The 22,676-nt window shown below is 41.4% G+C and overlaps 1 protein-coding gene across 5 annotated transcripts in view; it reads left to right on the top strand.

The window, feature by feature from the left end:
* LOC136853464 (pecanex-like protein 1) overlaps positions 1-22,676 on the top strand; it is a 153,118-nt gene that overhangs the window by 84,106 nt on the left and 46,336 nt on the right. For all 5 annotated transcript variants that reach the window (XR_010857472.1, XM_067129056.1, XM_067129060.1 and 2 more), the window contains exons 13-15: positions 1,934-2,124; positions 2,255-2,406; positions 2,606-2,959. Coding sequence is in view for 4 of the 5 variants with exons in the window: in XM_067129056.1 (XP_066985157.1) it covers positions 1,934-2,124; positions 2,255-2,406; positions 2,606-2,959 (697 nt within the window). In the remaining variant the exon portion in view is untranslated. The remainder of the gene's footprint in view (positions 1-1,933; positions 2,125-2,254; positions 2,407-2,605; positions 2,960-22,676) is intronic.

The following is a 22,676-nucleotide window of genomic DNA, read 5'->3' as shown; positions in this document are numbered from 1 at the left end:
CACTCAACGTCATGTCTGGTCTATTGCCATGTATCACTCTATCTGTTCTGATACCATACTCCCAGAGGATCTTTGCCTGATCATTTTCTGTACTTCCTCAGGTTGGTGTTCGTATCATTTATTACTACAAGCTAGCTGGTGTTTCTTGCACAGGCTCCAGTTGAGGGCTTTTGCTACTGAATCATGCCTCTTTTTGTACTGGTTCTGTGCAAGCGCCAGACATTCACTTGCTCTGTGGTTTAAGGTCTTGTCTTTCATATTGCACTTCCTGCATATGGGCGAGATGTTATTTCCATCTATTGTCCTTTGGACATATCTGGTACTTAGGGCCTGATCATGTGCCGCTGTTAGCATTCCTTCTGTTTCCTTCTTGAGTTCTCCCCTCTGTAGCCATTGCAATGTTTCATCGCTGGCCAGTTCTTTTGTGTATCTCATGTACTGTCCATGGATATCTATTTTTCCTCCTGATTGTATATTTCTGGGCTTTATAGTCCTTCTTCCCATGCACTTAGCCATTGATGTCACTGGTTTTCAGATATTGCCCCAAGAACATCAGATGACACAGTTAGTAGCCCTCTCCCCTCTTCCTTTCGTTATTATGTATACTTGTCTGTCTGTATTTGCTCTTGAGTGTAGTGCGTGTGTATTGTCAGTTGGTACCCAGCATCCATCTTCTGCAGTACTTTTGTCATGGGAATCATGGCTAGTCTCTGCATATATCCCCTCCTTCTATTATTCCCAGGTATTTGTAGTCTCATCTATGTGTTTGGACTGTCTGGTGCTTTATCCCTTCAGTCCCCGTGAAAGATCCAAACTCCTCCTGATGTTAACCAGTCTGATTAGTCTTATCCCAGAGCTTGCAAGAACATCAGATGTTATTCAGTTGCCTCCTTTGCATTGCATCCATCTTTTAGGGGAATCAGCTGATGGGGGTGTTTTCCCTCTGCTAGTCTTATCCCCTTGCAATCCATGCATTGTATTTTTTTCAGGCATTCTATTAGCCACGTGTGCGGTATCATGTTGAAGGCTTTCTTGCAGTCAATCCATGCCATGCTTAGGTTGGTTCTCATTCTCTTACTATTCTTCATTACCATTTTGTCTATTAAGAGCTGGTCTTTTGTGCTCCTACTCTTCCTTCTGCAGATCTCATCGCCATGGTTTGTTTTTCCAGGTGCCTTTTCCAAGGCGGTTGCTTTTTTGGTGTCTGTTGGGTTGGTTGTGATGGTGGTGTTGGTGTTTGTATCCCTATGAGTTTTACTAGTCTTGCTCCTGCATATGCCAGATTATTTATTTCTGTGATATTGTTGGTGTGGATTAGTCTCATTATTATATTAACTTCACTTGTTTTTTCCCCTTAATTTCTTTGTGTTGTAGTCTTCTTCTTCTTCTTCTTCTTCCGATGATGATAAGAAACCAAGAAGTGATAAGTGAAAGAAAGAATGTAATATAGCTGGCAGCCAAAGGGATACTGTTTAGAACTTTCAGTGTGAGTGCTTTAGGAATGGGCATATCATTTCAATACATGACTCGTCCTCGGAATTCAATATCTAAACCTTTTTTATTGCTTGGGTTGCCCCAGTGATTCTAAATACAAGTAAATTTGCTTATCAAGTTCCACTTCATGAATCTTAATTTGGAAAATGATTGTCTCATTTTTGTTTGGTCAAAGTTTTTTCAGTGATATAAAACTTTTTCAAGCTCAGTGGAAGTTTTATGAATCTAGTTTGGTATAGTTATTTCAATTAACAATGGAAATTCTTTGCATCATAACCTAAATGCATATGTTTTAAGTGTGAATGCAGATAACTCTAGTGTGGCATAAAAACAAGTAAGGGTTTTCCTATGACTTACCCAAGTCACTATACCTTTATTAACATATTTCTTTGGCTGTACTGTACGCAGTTCTTTAATTTGAACTTTATACAATTTTCAGGAAGAAGAGCTCTAGGTGCTGCCTCTCACAATGCCATGTCCAGTGTTGATTACTTTCTTCATGGTTTACATGCCCTTTTTAAAGGAGACTTTCGTATCACCTCTATGAGAGATGAATGGGTGTTTACAGATATGGAGCTCCTTAAAAGGGTTGTTGCACCAGGGGTCCGCATGAGTCTCAAGTTGCATCAGGTGAGGTACTATTTTGTGATGAAGTAAAGAGTTTCCGTAGAATAGTCATTCATTTTACGTAATTTGAAATAGTAAATTATTACCATGAATGTGAAATATTAAGTTAATATTTTCACTGGTACTGTTACAGGATCATTTCATGTTCCCTGATGAATATGACAACCATGAATCCTTGTACAATGCAATATTAGAACATGAGGCTCAATTAGTTATCTCCCACGAAGGGGATCCCACTTGGCGTAATGCTGTTCTTTCTGGCAAGCCATCTCTGCTGGCCCTCAGGTAAGGCTTGATGGAAAGAGCTTTACTACTTATTTCTGTATATGTTGCAATAATTTTTTCCCTGTTTGTTTACTTTGTTGTTTTTTTAAATTACTGTACAGTATTTGCTGTGTTTGTAATATTTTTCTGTTATTCCATACATGAACTGCTGTTGTAATACTTTACTTGGATGCCTTAATTTTTTTTTCATAATTTTCAGGCATGTGATGGATGAAGGTGCTGATGAATATAAGATAATAATGCTCAACAAGCGACACTTATCTTTCCGCGTCATCAAGGTGAATCGGGAGTGTGTTCGTGGCCTGTGGGCAGGGCAGCAGCAAGAATTAGTATACCTACGTAACCGCAACCCTGAAAGAGGCTCTATACAGAATGCTAAGCAAGCGCTTCGTAATATTATAAATTCATCCTGTGATCAGCCCATTGGCTATCCTATTTATGTTTCACCATTAACCACATCATACATAGATACCAATGAACAAATGAAGAGCATTGCTGGTGGGCCCATCAGTCTCACTCTTATTAAGGATACAGTCATTGGCATATGGAAAAGGTATGTTGCTCATGTTCGTATTAAATATGCAATTTAGTATTATTATTATTATTTTATTATTAATATTTTTTTTTGGTCTTAGTCATCCTATTCGACTGGGTGGTACTTATAGTTTGGGGTTTTGGGTTGCATCTGCCTCCTGAGGAGTCCATCACTTTTCTCATTATGAGCACACTCTTCTGCATGAGTCCGGAGCTACTTCAGCATTTACTTTTTCCAGGTTCCTTTTTCAGGGAATTTGGGATTGGGCCTAATGTCTGTATGATTATGGGTACCGTTTCCACTGGTATATCCCATATCCTTTTCATTTGTATTTTCTGGTTTTGATACTTATAAATTTTTTTCTTTCTTTCTCATCTACTCTGGTGTCCCATAGCACTGTGACATCAATGAATGATACTTTCTACTTGATTTTGTCATTCACCATCAAGTCTGGCCCATTGGCATGTATCACCCTATCTGTTCTAATACCATAGTCCCAGAAGATCTTTGCCTGATCGTTTTCTATCACTCCCTCAGGTTGGTATTTGTACCACTTATTACTGCAAGCTAGCTGGTGTTTCTTGCACAGGCTTCAGTAGAGGGCTTTTTCAACTGCATCATGCCTCTTTTTGTACTGGTTCTGTGCAAGCGCCAGACATTCACTTGCTGTGTGCTTTATGGTCTCATCTTTCATATTGCACTTCCTACATGTGGGTGAGATGTTATTTCCATCTATTGTTCTTTGGACATATCTGGTTCTTAGGGCCTGATCTTGTGCGGCTGTTAGCATTCCTTCTGTTTCCTTCTTGAGTTCTCCTCTCTGTAGCCATTGCCATGTTTCGTTGCTGGACAGTTCTTTAGTCTGTCTCGTACTGTCCGTGTATTGGTTTGCCGTGCCATCCCTCTGTTCTGTTTTTCATTTTCCTGTCTGTATATTTCTGGATCTTCGTCTACTTTTTATCAGTCCTTCCCATGCACTCCTTAGCCACTCATCTTCACTGGTTTTCAGGTATTGCCCCAGTGCCCTGCTCTCGATGTTGACGCAGTCCTGTATGCTTAGCACTGTAGACCTCTTCCTCCTTCCTTTTGTGTTATGTATAGTCTGTCTGCATTTGCTCTTGGGTGTAGTGCTTTGTGTATTGTCATGTGATTCCTAGTTTTCTGGTCTATGCTGTGGAGTTCAGCCTTCATCCACTCCACTACTCCCGCACTGCATCTGATTACTGGTACTGCCCATGTGTTTATGGCTTTCATCATGGTTTTGGCATTGTGTTTTGACTTGAGTATCGCCTTAAGTCTTTGCATATATTCTTTCCTGATTGTATCCTTCATCTCTTGTTGTTTTATATCCTCCCCTATTATTCGCAGGTATTATTATTATTATTATTATTATTATTATTATTATTATTATTATTATTATTATTATTATTATTATTAGCCAAGCTGCAGCTATAGGGGGAAAAGCAGAATTTTTTAAGCCCAAAGGCCCAAAAGAAACCAGTGATTATGTTAGTTTTTGAAGTTTAATCATTATTATTGTATTTTTATTTTCTGCATTAGTGAAATGAAGTGGGCGTTACGAAATGTATAAAAAGCACGTTTAATTTTATAAGATATTTTTATAGCAAAATGTTCTTTATGTTTAAAAGTTATCTGTTTGTGTTGTGACGTCATGGGATGACAAATGGCAGGAGGGAGAAAATGTAAACAAATGCAGGCAGGAGTGTTGAAAAGACTGTGGTGCGGTAGAGAGAGCTCTGTGATGGTTAGGTTGTCAGTTTTTTTAGGTTGTAAGTCTGTTTTGTGGTTTTGTGTAGTTGTAAGCTGGATTATAAAAAGAACAATGTGAACAGGTGGGTGGATTGCATAAGCATAGCATTTTTGGACAAGTTAGGCTATGAAAGCTTTCAACCAGCCCAATAGGGAAAATGAAATACAGTACTGTACAGAAGTGAAAAACAGGTTTTGATATAGGAAAAACCTATTTTTGGTAGTCGCTGTTGAGTTCTCAAGGAGTTACCTTCCATGGGTCTGTCAGAGCTCAAACTAATATCAGAGAATTCTCTTTTAATTGGTCTCTTGGCCAGGTATTGTGTCATAATGATAAACACTATAACGTGTGTAATGGACTCAAAGGTAAGGGAGCTCTTTCCCTTATCTTACAGTGAAGCTCTACTCAGGTTATTTCCTTTGTTAAACTGCTAGAAGGGAAGTGATTATTGCAAGTGCAGTCTGCCATATTGTTGACAAACAGACTGGCAAGAAACCAAGGAAGCCATTACTTTCTGTTGGTCAGTGCAGGATAATCCCTCGCCCAAATCCCATGCCTTTTCATCAGAGAAGTGGGTGGGTTTTGAGGATTCAACAGTGACTACCAAAAATAGCTTTTTCCTACGTCAAAGCCTGTGTTTTGGTAGCATAGTCGTTTGTTTCATCCTAAAGGAGCTTTAAAAAGAAATTGACAGGTGACAAAATGGCTTAAGCTTTCAAATTTTAATCCCAACAACCCAAAGAAAAAACTTTTCTGGTCCCAGGTCAAGCCACAAGTTTGAAGCCCCATTCTTTATTCCAAGAATCCCTTAGGTTTTGGTAACAAAGAAGATGAAACTAAACATGAACTTATGTTTTAGGATATAGTTCTACAGTAACTTACCTAAGCATGCTGGGTTTGGTTGCAGTATTGTTGTACCTTTCCCCAGCGATAGTTAGCATGCTCACTTGTCAGAAAGACCCTTGGTTTTCTGCTGTAGCGCCTATAGGGTTAGGACTAACCATACCACCTACTGATACACAGTAGACCCTTGTTATTAGTGGGGGATGTGTACCACAACCCCCTGCAAGTAGTCAAAAATCCACGAATACTTAAAACCCCTCTAAAAACCCTTAGAACTGCCTATTTTGATAGTTTAAACACAAAAAAACCCTCTAAAAATGCTTATACCCAAGTATTTTAATAGTTTGATCACAAAAAGTGCATTTAGTCATGAAAGTGATATGAAAATATAGTAATTAGTGAATATTTCTCAGTGAAAAATACCACGAATACGTGAATTTTCTGTGAATAACGTGTATATACAGTAAACCCCCGTATTCACGGGGGATGCGTACCACACCCCCCTGCGAATAGCTAAAAACCTGCAAATACCTAGAGCCCTTCTAAAAACACTTAGAACTGCCTATTTTGATAGTTCAAACACAAAAAAAACTCTAAAAATGCTTATACAGGTATTATGCTACTTACGATGGGGTTAGGTTCCAAAAAACACATCGTATGGTGGAAAAAACATATCTTGAATATACCCTAGCCTACACTAGGGTATTCACTACCATGCACAGTATACAAATATGGTAGCCTAGCCTACACTGTAAGTTCCTGGTTAGGCGAATGGGTTCCGTTCTCAGCTTGCATTCTGCTGGCCGCGAGTTCGAATCTCTGTCCGGCCAATGAAGAATAAGAGGAATTTATTTCTGGTGATAGAAATTCATTTCTCGCTATTATGTGGTTCGGATTCCACAATAAGCTGTAGGTCCCATTGATAGGTAACCAATTGGTTCTGAGCCATGTAAAATAAGTCTAATCCTTCGGGCCAGCCCTAGGAGAGCTGTTAATCAGCTCAGTGGTCTGGTTAAACTAAGGTGTACTTAACTTTAGCCTACACTATAAAGTATACTCTATACATTAATATCAGTTAATTCTAGAGGTTCATGCAGAGTGACTTATGATAATTCAGTACAAAAAGAAATTGAATAACAAACAAGAATTAGCTTAGCCCACACTATGGTATATCATATACATATATGGTAGCCTAGCCTACATTATACTGTACTCTATATTCACATAATATTGTATTATACAAACACCAACATAACGAATATGCATCTTTTCCATGGATCTTTTAGAGTGTGGATGTGCCCTTTTAATGAGGGATACTAAAATTATTCTCAACTCTTGTAAAGAGAGAGTGGTTTGTTTGTGCTAGGGTGTAGGAAAATCAGACCCTCTGGGATGTTTGCCATGACCTCTAGGTAAATCTTAAGTGCTTGAACCTGACATAATGTCTTGTCTCTAAATTGAGTTTTCTTATCAAAATAGGTTTACTTCTTAAAGGATTCTCATTATTGGCCAGGAATGATGAGCCAGGGGACAATGATAACTGATGGTCAGCTGTTTGTGCAATGTATCATCCCCATTTAAGAGAGCCTAGTTCACTAATACGAGCTCCAGCTGCTAGAGCAATCAAGAAGATTGCCTTTTGCAGTGAGTTATGGTTGTATTGGGTCCCCTGAAGTGAAGGGTTGATAGAACTCTTAAGCACCTTATTCAAGGACCAAGTAATTGGAAGCCTTTCGGGTCTGGGTCTTTGTAGTGCAAAAGGCCGGAGAAGGGAAGTGACAATTTCTGTATTAGATTCAGTACCGAATCCGTAAAGCAAAGGTTTCTGTTAATGCTGCCTTGTATGCCATGGTTGTAACAGCAAGGCATTTGTCTTCAAAAAAGTATATGGGAAAATTGGTGTTTCTATAGAGATCTCAACTGGGCTCTCAGCATGGAAGCATGGACATAACCTAACCATATCTTCCATACGGACTGGTATTGTTGAATAGATGATGTCCGTAGTTTTTGCACTAGGTACCTAGCAATATTGGGTGAGTAATTTTCACAGTAGACAATATTTAAAAAATCAACACATGAAGGTTTCATCTCAGAGAGGAGGATGTGACAATGACTTTCCCTCCTACTGTCTAGGATAGAACAATGGATGGTAGTGAAATTGATCTCTTTGCCTGTTGTGGGAGTAATAGGAACCAAGGCCTGTTTGGCCAAATTGGGGTTATTAAGTAAGCTGTTGCTTTAAAGGTTAGAAGCTTTCTCAAAACCTTTGAAATCTGGGACAGTGGAGGAAAAGGGTATATTGTCTTCCATTTGTTCGTATGTAGGAAGGATCTCTTGCTGTTGCTTGATTGTCCTAGCGCAGAGACACATACACTAAAAGTTTATGATTCTCATATGTGGCAAACAGGTTCGCTTCCATTTGGGGAAGCATGTTTGCTATTGTTTGAAAAGAGTGGTTGTCCAAAATCCACTCAGTTGAGGCTGTTGTTTTCATTGATAGAGAGTCTGCTGTTACATTGAGAGACCATGTCAGGTGAATTGCAGACAAGTGCCACTTCCTTGCATTGCCATATAGAGAGGAGGTGAATGTGATCCCAGCCTCTTGATGCAGGACATTGCAGTCATGTTGTCTAGAACCAACAAAATGTGTGTCTGTTTTGGAGGTTTGAGTTTTTTGAGAGAAAAAGACAGCCATCAACCCCAGGGAATTGATATGACAATTCCTCAGAGTAGCTGACCACCTCCCTGCCACCTGATGATCCTCCCAATATCCTCCCCAGCCTGTCAACGAGGCATCTGTATGCATTGTCACTTGTACAGACGGAAGAGTCAGGGTGACCTGTTTTGCCAGAGACTCCTTCCAGGTTCAAGGCCGTAGTATCTCCCCAACTTTTTTATTCTTTTGATGAGGTTGGTCTCACATCTTTTTTCTTGCATGCGATAGCGAGAATTTGTTCACATTTTTTATATGCAATTTAAGTATTGGAGCTATTACTGATGCAAACTGCCACAGGCTCATCGTATGTTCTAATTACCGTCTGAGAACTCTGGGCTGTGCAAGGAATGTTTTGAGGTCTTTCCTTATTTTGTTTTGAGTATTGATGGGGAGAGACAACTGGCCATGAAGAGTATCCCAACACAGTCCTAGCCACTGAAAATGTCTGCTGGGTGTGAAGCGGGATTTTTTCCAGTTTATTATAAAACCTTTTGATTGGAGTCTGTTGACCACTGCTCTTCGGTTTTTCAAACACTCTTTACTTGTGGGCCCCCAGATTAACCAATCATCTAGGTAGGCTATTTGTTGTATTCCTTCTTGTCTGGGTTTTTGAACAACTACCATTGCCAATTTTGTAAAAATTCTTGGGGCAATGTTTAGCCCAAAGGGCGTGACTTTGAACATGTACGTATCCTTCACTATCCAGAACCCTAGAAAGAGGTGGAAGGGAATGGCTATAGGGATGTGCCAGTATGTGTCTTTCAGATCTATAGAAGCTGTCCAGGTCCCTTGTGGAATGATTGAACGTACTTAGGCAACAGTTGTCATCCAAAACTTTTGGCAAACAATGTGTTTGTTCCATGTTGATAAGTCGAGGATCACTCTTCATTTGGAGGAATCCTTTTTGGGACACTGAAGAGACATGCTTGGTGGTGAATATATGCATATTTCTGTATGGCTCCCATTAACAGGGCCTTCTGTACGTAATCTTCCAGAGAGGGATCTGGTTTTTTGGAGGAATCCCTGTAAAGGATGGGGGGATGAGACCATTTCCACTCCAACCCATTGAAAATAATGCTGTGTCTCCAAGGGGAAGACTTTCATTGCCTGTGGTGTCGTCGAAGCCGACCCCCGACCATACAATTCCTGTTAGGATCCACTTCGTCCTCTGCCTTTGCTCTTGATCGGCATTATGGGCATTGATTTTCCTTTTCCCCTGTAGGAGTGTCTTTGGACCATGTGAAAAGGATGTCCTCGCTGTTGTTGTTGTCCCTTTGTAGGGAGTCGTCCCTTCTGACCACCTACCTGTTTTTGAGGAAAACCTTTGGGGGTTTCTGAAGGCTTATATGATTTTTAGTCATAGCAAGCCTTTTTTTGGGTAAAGGGAAGTTTCAGGTTTTTTGTTTCCTGAAATCCCCTTTTCCAAGGCGAGCGTATACTGTACAATTCTGTTGATGGGCTTGCTCATTAAGTTGAACCATAACAGACTCCTCAAACAGGTCCTCATAGAAGGGGTTAGACTGTAATAGTGAAGTCACATTGGGGAGTGACTTGCTGGAGCCCTCCAGTGTTTCCATTCATGCTTTCATGCGTCATAATTGAAAGTCATAGAGTGCTTCCCACAGGGTTCTCGTGAGACTTTTGGCCACAACAGCAGAAATTGTTCTGGAATCTTCTGGAAGCCTTTTGGTAGGAACTTCCAGCATGGAGGTAGAGGTTATAATACTGAGGCAGATCCTAGCATGAATTCTGCCGAGGCCTTCCCCTCTTGAGGTTTTTCTCATGGGGGTCCCAAACTGTTGTGTAGCTATATCTAGTGGGAGCTTTTTCCTTTCAAAAGGGAGTTGAAGCATTGCCCATTCCTTGGTGGAATTGTTCAAGGCTGGGATGACTGTGGCAAATGGCTGTAATTCTGCCACTGTCTCATTTTCTAGTCACTACAAAATTCTGAAAATCTGGCTTCATATGATTATTAATTATTTTAAAAGTGAAAGGACAGAAGGCTGGGGCTACTTGACGAGGAATTTGGGTCTTGTCCATATTATTGCAATACACTCCCTGAACACGTGAATTAGCCCTGTTTACCCACCAGCCTGAACTATGTCCCTGTAACTTTTACCCACTAATTGGGTAATTAACTGTCAGCGTTACCAACGCTTACAGGAAATCTTTTCAAGATGAGTTACCTGAAGTACCGTTGGCAACACTGCTGCAAGTCCCAGCCGCGCGAGGCCGGGTTCCCCAATTGCTTTCTGTTTACCTTGCTGCTTGGATGTTTCCTGCTTCAGGCGAACTTTTGGTTATTAGCCTGACCCCCATATACTGACTTTATTGATATTGGGTAACGACTTGGACCAGATTTTCACCTTTTCTCCTGGATTGTTCTGTCGCCTGGCTTCGGATTTTTCTCTCCCGTCTGGTCTCTGGCTCGTTTTGGACTCGTGATGGATAGATTGGATAAAAAGACGCCCCCCTTGGATAGCACAACTGCTTCAACTTCAGCTACAACAACAGCAACCGACACCGCAACTGCTGGAGACGCTGCAACTCACTGATCGTGCACAGCTTGCAAACGAAGGATGAGTACCCTCAAACATGACAGACATTCAGTTTGTATAGCTTGTAGGAAGGTACATTGTAGCTTAACTTTGAGATGTGAGGATTTCCCTTCCTCTTCTAGAGTTCCTTTTCCTTCTGGGGATAAATTCTCAATGGTTGGTGATGATTCATTTGATAGGACATTAAATGTAGCAGAATATAATGTTAATTTACTGGATCTTTCTAAAGGGTATAGGTCATTGGTCAGACAGTGTTTCAATATAGGGTTTTCGAATATCCACGATCATGTAATGAAGAATTTCTCGGAATCCACAAATGATGTATTGCAGGGTTATCGGGGAGGACCGGAATCTGTATATTTTCTCTCTAAAATCTATGGCCTCTTCTGTAACCTCAGATTTCTCCCTATCCTCTACGGCTTCCAAACCTTCTTCCGCTACTCTTTCTCAACCTTCCCTCACTAGCCACCTTTTGGGGGAACATTCCGGGTGCCTTGGTAGCTCATCCAGCATCTATGCCACCAGCAGGTTTGTCTTCAGTGCCATCCGCGGCGAATCCCGTACCATCGCAGGCTTCTGGTATAGTTACTGCGGCAGTTGGTGGTGTGCCTGCTGCAGCGATTAATCCTGCAGTTCCGATAGTTTCCTCAATTTCCCCGGTACCTAACATGTCTGGTGTTTTGTCTTCTGTGTCTTTGGGTTCAGTACCTCGTAATCTTCCCTTCGAAACCCTTTTGAGTTAGGGGCCAAATGGAACGTTCTCTGCCTGCCAAACATCATCGACAGGAGCTCCGGTAATAACTCCAAGTGTGGCTTCTTCCTTTCTTCTTCCTTCGGTTCCTCCTTTTTCAAATTTTCTGACAAGTCCCTCTGTTCTTCCGGCTAAGGCAGTCTATGTAGGTTCGGGTTTGATTTCGGGTAATCGGGGACCCTTTCCTTCGTCTTCTTTAAGTAGGGGGCCTTCTGTTCCGGATCCCTAGTCTCGTGCGACCCTGCTACATCAGGGTTTGCGTGGTGCGGTCTCTCCGCTCTCAGGAGTGGGCGTTGCCCACCCAAGTGTGACCAACCCAGGTGTTATGTCATCATCGTTAGTGGGTGCGGGTTATGCACAACCTATTTTAGCGACTCCCAAGATGTTTGGGAACGATTCGTCAGGTGTCCGTATTGCACACCTAGGGGTGTCAGGTTCCGGATCATCAGGTTCAATGTTTGTTAGGGGTCAGTTTGTCTCATTTCAGGTTTCAGCTCAGTCGGACCAGTTCGACAAAGACTGTTCCTGCGAAGAAGAGGATCAGATACCGAAGGCTAGTCTTCCTTCGGCCAATGAGTCTGAATATAGATGGATGTTGGACTTTATCCACTCACTGTATCCACAGTCCAAGGCTCAGGAGGAGCCAATACAGCAGAACCAAGCGATGTTCGAGTCGCTTTATGCAACTAAGCCTGTGGTAACACAGTCACCAAAGAATCTGGTCTGGTTTGGCAGGGTTGAGCAGGCTTTGAGAGAGTCTGACAATAGGTTGGCAGTAGTGATAGGACTTGGTAAACAGGATTCAGCCTTGCTTCCTATTCAGAAGGGCTTTTATAGGGTCGCGTGTAACCCTTCTGCGGGTGTTAGGGTGCCGCTGAACGAATCGGTAGAGGCTCTACTATCTCGGGTTCCATCATCAAATCATCTTGTATCTATCTCGGCCAGGGAAGCCTGTATCTTAGAAGACACTTTCTGCAATCAATCGGAGGCGCTATCGCATACTATGTGGATGTTATCCGGTCTGATGGGGTTCCTCAAACAGGACGGTTATTCTCTGTCTGACCCAACACTTTTCGACAACCTCATCACGTCTTTCCATGGGCCTTGCACACTACTTTCTTAGGGAAGAAGAGGAGGGACTTCTACCTCAATCACCTGCCGCCTCATTTTCCGGACATCCATAAGAGGGCACTGCTGAGGGCTCCGTTGGCACTCAGCAGCAGTTTGTTCAGAGAGGAAGACTTGTTGGCTATGGTCAACTTTGCGTCTTCTACATCTGCAATGGAGTCGCATCAGGCAGTGATTAGGGTCACAGCGCAGAGTGCCAGATCCCCAAAGGGGGCTAGAATGTCTTCTTCGAAGCGCTCTCGCTCTAAGTCGCCGGGAAGTTCTCCTAAAAGAGTACAGTTTGCTTCCAAGCCTTCTAGTTCTGCCCCAGATCTGAAACCTTCCAGTCGTAAGAAGGATTTTCGGAGATAGGAGACATTCCCTTCGCTTGCACCAGTAGGAGGTTGCCTTGCCCCATTCTGGGACATCTGGAAGGATTGGGGCACGGTGAGTTGGGTAGTGGAGGTCTTAAGGGGGGTTTACAGAGTCCCTTTTCACTCTTGTCCTCCACTATCCAACTCACCAGTACAGGCAGTCCCCGGTTAACGGCAGGCTCGGTTAATGGCAATCCGATTTTACGGTGCTTGTCTAGCGACGAAAATCGGCAATTTTCAGCACCAAAAATAGCCGATTTCCGTTTATCGGTGCCGATACATGCCTAACAGAGGCGTCGATAACGAAAATCAGAGCTTTTCAGCGCCGAAAAAGCCCTGGAAAATCGTCGAGTTTTGGTTAGTGGCAATTTTCGGTTATCATCAAACCCCCCAGAACGGAACCCCCGCCGATAACCAAGGACTGCCTGTACATCTTCCCAGCTACTCCCCTTCTTCCATCAGGGGATTAGCTTTGGCGGCAGAGATCCAAGCCCTTTTAGAGAAAGGAGCCTTAGAGCCCGCTCCATCTCCAGGGTTCTACAGCCGGATCTTCATGGCCCCCAAAGCAGGAGGATCTTGGAGACCTATCATAGACCTCTCAGGTCTCCACAAGTTTGTAACCTCGACGAAGTTTCATATGGAAACTTCCCAGTCGGTGCTGTGGTCGGTCTGGAGGGAAGATTGAATGATTTCAGTGGACCTCAAGGACTCTTATCTCTAGATTCCAATTCATCAGGAATCTCGAAAGTTCTTTCGTTTCTCGGGTCCAACTGGAACATTCCAGTTCAAAGTCCTCTGCTTCGGTCTGACCACAACACCTCAGGTATTCACGAGGGTGATGTCTCCTGTCTCAGACATCATGCATCGTTGGGGCCTCCGAATAAGAAGATACCTCGACGACTGGCTGGTTCAAGCTTCGTCGGAAGGCGAGGCTCTGCAGGCGAGGGTTTTCTTTTGAACCTGTGCCAGGAGTTAGGCATAAGAATCAATTTTGAAAAGAGTTCTCTATTTCCAACACAAGTAAAGACGTACCTGGGAATGATGATTCAGACGCGTCTTTAGAGGGCTTTCCCGACAGAGGAGCGGGTTCTAGCGACTTTAAGCCAGCTGGAAACTTTCATGTCAAGCAAAGTGCAACCTGTGAGCTTATGGAAAAGCCTGCTGGGCCAGATGGCCTCCCTATCCCTTCTTGTTCCAGAGTCTCGTCTCCGGATGCGTTCTCTGCAGGTGTGTCTCAGGAATTGCTGGGACTTTCAGGAAGAAAACGTGTCAATAATCTGGGACGATTCTTGCCTGAAGGATCTTCGGTGGTGGTCAGAAGAACATCACCTGACCACCAGCATAAGGTTGGACTCCCCCCTTCCAGACGTACATCTGTACACAGATGCCTCGGATCAGGGTTGGGGTGCAACCCTGGAGGGATCTCAGGCCTGGGACCTTTGGAGGGATCTGGATCGGGAGGATTCCATAAATTACAGGGAATTAAGAGCAGTCGAAGAGGCTCTGAATTACTTTGCAGAACAAGTAAGCAACAAGACCGTAGTGTTGTTCTGCGACAACGTTACAGCAGTATCATCTCAAAAAGGAGGAGGGAAGAAGATCATAGGTGTTGAACGAGGTAGCACAGAGAGTTCTCCATTGGTGCGAAGAACACACAGTTTCGCTCTTTCTCCAATTCGTGTTGGGAAAGCTCAACGTTTTGGCGGATGCTGTGAGACGATCTCGGGAAGTTCTCGGAGGGGAATGGACATTAGTGCAAGACAAGGTGCAACTGCTGCTCAAGAGATGGCCAGCGACGATAGATCTTTTCGCCACCATAATGAACTATCGCCTTCCATTTTACTTCTCCCCTTTAGCGGACCCCATGTCCTGCGGGACAGACGCAATGTTGCACTCATGGGACAATTTACAGGTCTGTGCATTTCCTCCCTTCAAGATGATACAGGAAGTCTTAGCAAAACTCAGGATCTGCAAAAACACTCAGATGACCCTGATCTGCCTGTTCTGGCCCTAGAGACCTTGGTTTCCGGACCTCCTGGACCTGTTAACAGAAGCTCCGGTATTCCTCCCAGAGAGGAGAGATTTACTCAAACAGCCACACTTCCACTACTTCCACCGTAACCTCCGAGTGCTGAAGGTAGCTGCGTGGAGACTGTCCAGCGAGCGGCCCGTCATGCGGGACTGTCTAAAGCAGTGGCTAGACAACTGTCTTTCTGCTTAAGGAATTCAACCAGGAAGTTATGACAGGCCAGGTGGGCAATGTATCGTGGATGGTGCAAGAAACAAGGGCATTGTATTTTGCGCCCGACAGTTGCGAAAGTAGCAGACTTCTTGCTATTTTTAAGGAGAGACAAGAGACTTTCTTTCTCAACAATTGCTGGTCAAGATCTTTTAAAATAGAGCGCCCAATTCTTCTGCTTCGGGCCCCCTCATGGGATTTAGCGGTTGTATTGAATTTCCTAAGACTGGCAGCCTTCGAACCTTTAGAGAGTCTGCCCCTAAGGCAATTAACTAAGAAAGTCCTTTTTCTAATTGCGCTGGCTATGGCCAAGAGGGTTGGAGAAATTCGGGCGATATCTAGGACAGTCTCCTTTTCAGGAAACGATATATTTCTTTCTTGCTTACCAGAATTCGTGGCAAAGTCAGAATTGGAAATGAATCCTTTACCAAGAGCATTCAAAGTCACATCCTTAGAAGACTTTGTAGGTGCCGATGCTGGCAAAATGCTATTATACCCAGTTAGGGCTTTAAAAGTATATCTGTCTCGGACCAAGAAACTTTTGCCTCGCCGAAGAATGTTATTCGTCTCTCCAAAATGCCCTTCTTGTTCGATCTCTAAGAACGCAATCAGTTTCTTTCTTTGGGAAGTTATTCAACAAGTGTCAGAAGGCTCTTCTTCAACCTAGGAACCTTTAACTTCGTCTGCTCGTCCGAGGGCACATAGAATCAGAGGAATGGCAACATTGTTGGCCTTCCTTAGGAATTATTCGGTGTCGGCGATTTTAGAAGCGGCCACTTGGAAGTCGGTGTCAGTCTTTACGACCTTTTACCTCAGAGACATCCAATTTTCGTCGGAGAAGGGTTACTCGCTGGGTCCTTTTGTGGCAGCCAACACGATCTTGTAAAGCAGGACAAGGTCGGGGTGGGGGGAAGTTATTCAAGATAGGCTAGGAATTGGGAATTCTTAATTGATCAGGATCCGTAAGGGGAGCATTAGGTAGAACATTAGCATGATGTAACTAGGCTGAGCCATAGTGATAGGATCTTCTCCAAACCCTGCCCCCCTCTTCTGTACAGGTGTCAGCTGCATCATACTGCGAAGAAATGAAGAGACTGCACATTCAACTTCTCGTCCATACATGCGAGGCTACAATAGCCACATGGGAGGTTTGTCGTACCCCTCCATACATGAGAGTGCTTTGATTAGCCACATGGGAGGTTCATCATCCCCTCCATACATGAGAGTGCTGTGATTAGCCACATGGGAGGTCGTTCTCCGCTACGCATGGGAGGCTTTAATTAGCCACATGGGTAGGTTAGTTTTGCTACCCTCTATCCATGAGGAGGTTTGAATACCACATCAGAGGTAGCTCGACTCAGACAGTACCGAGACTCAAGACTGACGTCAAGGGTACTCTCTTTCTTCAGGCATCCTCTCCTGCCAAGTGGATAACCAGGTGAGGATATATGCATATAGGCAGTGGGTGAATAATGAGTTACCTGCCTTCCCGTTTGGCAGGTCGGGCTGAAATTAGATTGATCCCACCTCCATAAAATTTTGTTAATCAGGCTAATTCAGGTGTTCAGGGAGTCTATTGCAATATGAAGTTTTCATGATAAAACTAATATTGTAATACTTACCTGAACACCTGAATGATTCCCACCCTCTGCCCCACTTCAATCTGATTAGTGAATTAAGCAATTGGGGAACCTGGCCTCGCGCAGCTGGGACTTGCAGCAGCATTGCCAACGGTACTTCAGGTAACTCATCTTGACAAGATTTCCTGTAAGCGTTGGTAATGCTGACAGTTAATTACCCAATTAGCGGGTAAAAGTTACGGGGATATAGTTCAGGCTGGTGGGTAACCAGGGTTAATTCAGGTGTTCAGGTAAGTATTACAACATTAGTTTTATCATGAAAACTTCATTTCTGTTGACTTGGTAAAGGGTGTCTTCTATAGCTTTTAATATTTTAGAAGCAGGTAGGAGAACCATTTCTTTTAGTGGTTTCTCAGTGTCTGCTGAAGGTGGTACCAGGTCCCATTCTTTATTATGGAATGCTGCCCCGTCTCTAAATTTTACATGTATAACTTCAATCGTGGTGTTTCTCTCATTAATTAGATACTTACCATCAGGAGAGAAAATGCACATTGAGGCACCTAGCCAAGGATTATCAGTATCATTTTGGGTGAATATTGGAGCCCTTGTTATCTTTTGATCTGAAGTTTTTTGTCCAAGCTGGCAATTTTGTTGTTTCCAGTCAGAATTCTAACATCAGACCCTGTTTTGGCAGAATTTGTATCCACTCTCTCTTTTTGGTTACAGGATGAATTATTCTTACACTTTGGGTTGTGCAGGACTTGCCTAATTTCCTTTTCAGAATTATGTATCGTGTCCTTTATACGAGGGTAAGTCAAAAAGTTCCAGGAAAAATTGTTGAATGATGTATTTACACAGGAATGAAACAACCCAAATACTTGGTAAACAATTATCTGTGATGTAGTGATCATATAGACTTGTTACCTCAGTCATCCTCTTGCTACCGTGGTGTTAACATCTGCTTCAGAAAAGTAACTTCTTGAACCCATGGAAAATAAAAATTTTGAGATGAGAGCTAACATCAAGTTCCTGACCAAGCTTGATTGGAAACCAGGAAAAATTATTGAAGCTTTGCAACAAGTTTATGGAGATTCTTCTCCATCTAAATCAGTTGTTTATGATTGGATAAAGCGATTTAAGGATGGTCGGGAGGACCTCAAAGACAACCCAAGAGAGGGAAGACCATCGACTGCAAAAAATGAAAGAATTGTGGCTTTGGTGCAGAATCTAGTGGATGAAGATTGTCGGATTACTATCGATATGATAGCTAATGAAACTGGGATCTCCCATGGTTCCGCATTTTCAATTTTAAATGAAAATCTTGGTTTGAGTAAACTTTCAGCACGTTGGGTCCCAAAAGCGTTGCGAAGACCAACTGCATCAAAGAGCTGAACTTTCTCTTGCAGTTTTAACGAAGATTGAATCAAATGAATCAGAGTTTTTGACCGGATTGTTACTGGAGATGAAACTTGGATCCATCAATATGACCCAGAAAGTAAAATTCAATCAAAGCAATGGTTACCAAGAGGTTCAGCTGCACCAGTGAAGTTCAAAGTGGCGAGATCTGCCCAGAAGGTTATGGCAACAGTGTTTTGGGACTCCAAAGGAGTGATTTTGATTGATTTCCTTGAAGGACAAAAAACAATCACCGGGAACTACTACAAAGGTGTTTGCAAAAACTGAAGACTGCATTGGCTAAAAACGTTGAGGAAAGTTGCACCGCAGAATTTTGTTCCATCATGATAATGCTCCAGCACATTCATCAAGGGTTGCAAGAGAAGTCCTACGGAAATTTAGGTGGGAAACTCTTCCACATCCTCCTTATAGTCCTGATCTTGCTCCTTCAGATTTTTTCCTGTTCCCAAAACTCAAGGAACACTTAAGAGGAGTCCGGTTTGAATCTTTGGATGCTGCTAAACATGCAGTTTCAACATGGTTTAATAGAAAGGCCCCAAATTTCTACAAAGAAGGGCTGCAGAGGTGGAAACAGCGCCTTGAAAAGTGTATAGAGTTAGATGGTAGATATGTAGAAAAATGGTTTGAATTTCCTTAAATAAAGAGTATATTGAATTTTTCCTGGAACTTTTTGACTTACCCTCGTATATTGCATTCTGTGGCAAGGACATCTTTGATGTTACTCGTAATTTCCTCACGGAATTGATCAAATGTCACAAACTGTGTACTGTATCCCTTTTGGGGAAGCTTGTGCAATCTGACTGAACTTTTAACAACTAAAGTGTAACTGCCTGTACCCCTCCAAGATTGTAGTCATTTCAGTTGGGGTTAGGTGGATCGTAGTATCCTTTTTTGGGGAAAGATCCTCTTCAGCATCTGATAGCTGCATGGGGAATAGACTTCCTTCTGGAAAGTTTCTCCCATGCATAGCTGAAATTTGTCTCCCTGATCCTTCCAGGTTCAGCAAGGCCATTTCAGTGGCAGTGTCCACTTCATGTCCACTAATAGGGATTTCACCCTCAAGTAAAGATTCCTCCATTCCTCCATTTCCTCAGCGGGGTTAACCTGGGAGGTACTGGGGACTGATGTTTCTGGGTTTTGGCCCAAACATAGATCTTGTTCTGAAAAAGGGTTAACTATCTGCTGCCAGAGTTCTACCAGAAAGATATAATCTCCCCCTTCCTCGCTCCTACTGAACCCTAGGACCCATTGAGACAACTTAAAGCACGCTGTATTGTCCTTAAAACTTGCTGCCAGGAGCATGCTACAAATTTTGCACATATCTGGTGACCAACCAAATTTTCCTTGTTTATTGCAAGGACTATGCTCATGGCAGATGGTATGGGCCGTACCCTTTGGTAAAAACGAACCAAGCAATTTGCTGCAGAACACTTGACCTGAGGTTCCTGCATAATGGCAGCCCTGTAGTGATATATAACAAGTTTTTATTAGAAGCTACTTAGTACTATTGTCTGTAATCCTTATATAGATAGTAGATTCGATATTACAGACTAACTTGATTACAAGTGTGTAGCTGCAATATATTTTATGTACTAAATTGTTATGTGTTGAATATCTATGTTAGCTAAAATACACTACTATTCAGGTTAATTTTTGATACCAGTAAATATTTGTATTACTAGACACTATTTGAAATCTAATTTTTGAATGTCATGCAATTCAGGCTAACTGCTATAAAACTAATTTGTTTGTTTAAGCCAGGCTACTGTTTTGTTTGGCCTAGGGTACCTTTAGGCTAAGATCAGAGGATTTCTTAACCCTTAAACGCCAAGCCTCTACTTACAAAAGTGTCTGCCATATGCCGGCGGGGTTCGGGAGTTAGTGCCGAAGCAGAAAAAATTTTTTTTTTTCAAAAAATCACGGCACGCTTAGTTTTTAAGATTAAGAGTTCATTTTTGGCTTCATTTTTTGTCATTGCCTGAAGTTTAGTATGCAACCATCAGAAATGAAAAAAATATCATTATCATATATAAATATTGGAATATATGACTGCAAAAAAAAATTTTCATATATAATTGTATACAAATCGTGCTGTGAGCAAAACGGTTAAAGCTAATGAGTTATTGTTTTTTCGTTGTATTGTACACTAAATTGCGATGATTTTGGTATATAACAAATTGTAAAACGATCAAAGCAACGCAGAGAAAATATTATCACAAAATGATGCATGAATTCATAATGCATGGATGTAATAAAATTTTTTTTTTAAAAATTCACCATAAATCAAAATATTGTGCTAGAGACTTCCCGTTTGTTGCAAAATGAAGGTAATTGATTGAATATTACTAGACTGTAAGTGTTTTAGCTTACAATTGCAGTTTTCGACCATTTCGGTCAAGTTAAAGTTGACCGAAGGTTGAATTTTTTCTATTTATCGTGATTTATATGAAAATATTTCAAAACTGATGAAGGCTGCAACCATGAGTTATTTTTTGTTGTATTCTACATGAAATTGCGCACATTTTCATGTATAACACTTTATGTAACGCCTAATAGAAAATGGTGCGAAAATTACGATAAGGTGACTAAAGAAATTCTGAGATTTTCGGCCAAGTTAGCATGCACGGAGGTAAGGAAAAAGTTTTTTTTTTTAAATTCACCATAAATTGAAATATTGTGCTAGAGACTTTCCGTTTGTTGCAAAATGAAGGTAAATGATTGAATGTTACTAGAATGTAAGAGTTTCAGCTTACAATTGCATTTTTCAACCATTTCGGTCGAGTCAAAGTTGACCGTAGGTTTAAATTTTGGCACTTATCGTGATTTATATGAAAATATTTCCAAACTGATAAAAGCTACAACCATGAGTAATTTTTTGTTGTATTTTACATGAAATTGCGCACATTTTCATATATAAAACTTTATGTAACGCCTAATATAAAACGGTGCAAACATTACGACAAAGTGACGAAAGAATTTCTGAGATGTTCGGCCGAGTTACCGCATGCGGATGTAAGGAAAAAGTTTTTTTTTCAAAAATTCACCATAAATCAAAATATTGTGCTAGGGACTTCCAATTTGTTGCAAAATGAAGGTAAATAATTGAATATTACTAGAATGTAAGAGTTTTAGCTTACAATTGCCTTTTTCGACCATTTCGGTCGAGTCAAATTTGACCAAAGGTTGAAATTTTGGCACTTATCGTGATTTATATGAAGATATTTCCAAACTGATAAAAGCTACAACCATGGGTTGTTTTTTGTTGTATTTTACATGAAATTTCACACATTTTCATATATAAAACTTTATGTAACGGCTAATATAAAACGGTGCAAAAATTACGACAAAATGACGAAAGAATTTCTGAAATTTTCGGCTGAGTTACCGTGCAGACGTAAGGAAAAAGTTTTTTCAAAAATTCACCATAAATCGAAATATTGTGCTAGAGACTTCCAATTTGTTGTAAAATGAAGGTAAATGATTGAATATTACTAGAATGTAAGAGTTGTAGCTTACAATTGCGTTTTTCGACCATTTCGGTCGAGTCAAACTTGACCGAAGGTTGAAATTTTTTGTAGTCGACGTATGGTACATCCACTCGTCACCCGACAGACAATTTTAGTCAACTTACGATACGTCCTGTCGGCGTTTAAGGGTTAATGTAAAGGCTATATAAAAAAGAAAATCACTAGTATGTAACTCATGCCTAGGCTACCATTTGTGTAGCCTAGCCAATAATAAGATATTTCTAAAAGGGTTCTTACTCTAATCTAGACTACTTGCCTAATCCAGGTTATTTGATTCATAAGAGTATGGTTTACATAAGACAAAATTACTTTAATATGTAGCCCTAAATCTAGGCTGTCATTTCATCTAGCCCAAATTACTGTTTCATCTGGTCCTAGGCTACCTGGTTTAAACTAATGCTTAGTCCAACAATGGGATATTTCATAAAGGGTTCTTACTTAACCTAATATGGGGTACTGCCTAATCCTAATTATTTAGATCACACCTAAGTGTATATGCTATATAAAGTAGAAAAAACTCACTACTGTAATATGTAGCCTTATAGTTGGGCTACTGTTTTTTCTTGCCCTTAAAAGGTTCTTACTTAATTTAATTGAGGCTACTACCTGGTTATTTGTTCACACTTAAGGCTATGGTCTAAGTTATTTTCACTTAACCAGATCTAGACTACTGCCTAGATTATTGTAGACATCGTATAATCTGAAAAGATTTTCATGTTAATGATAAATTATGGAACATTTCTTTTAGTTAAAACATCTAATTGAAATGTCAAATGTTTAAAACAAATTGCACTTTTCATAAATAACAATCTGTGATTATGACTTAACGCTGGCTATGTGTTAACAAGAGAAG

This window comes from Macrobrachium rosenbergii, chromosome 27, assembly GCF_040412425.1.
Source record: "Macrobrachium rosenbergii isolate ZJJX-2024 chromosome 27, ASM4041242v1, whole genome shotgun sequence".
NCBI lineage: Eukaryota > Metazoa > Arthropoda > Malacostraca > Decapoda > Palaemonidae > Macrobrachium > Macrobrachium rosenbergii.
This window is presented reverse-complemented; position numbering and strand designations above follow the sequence as displayed.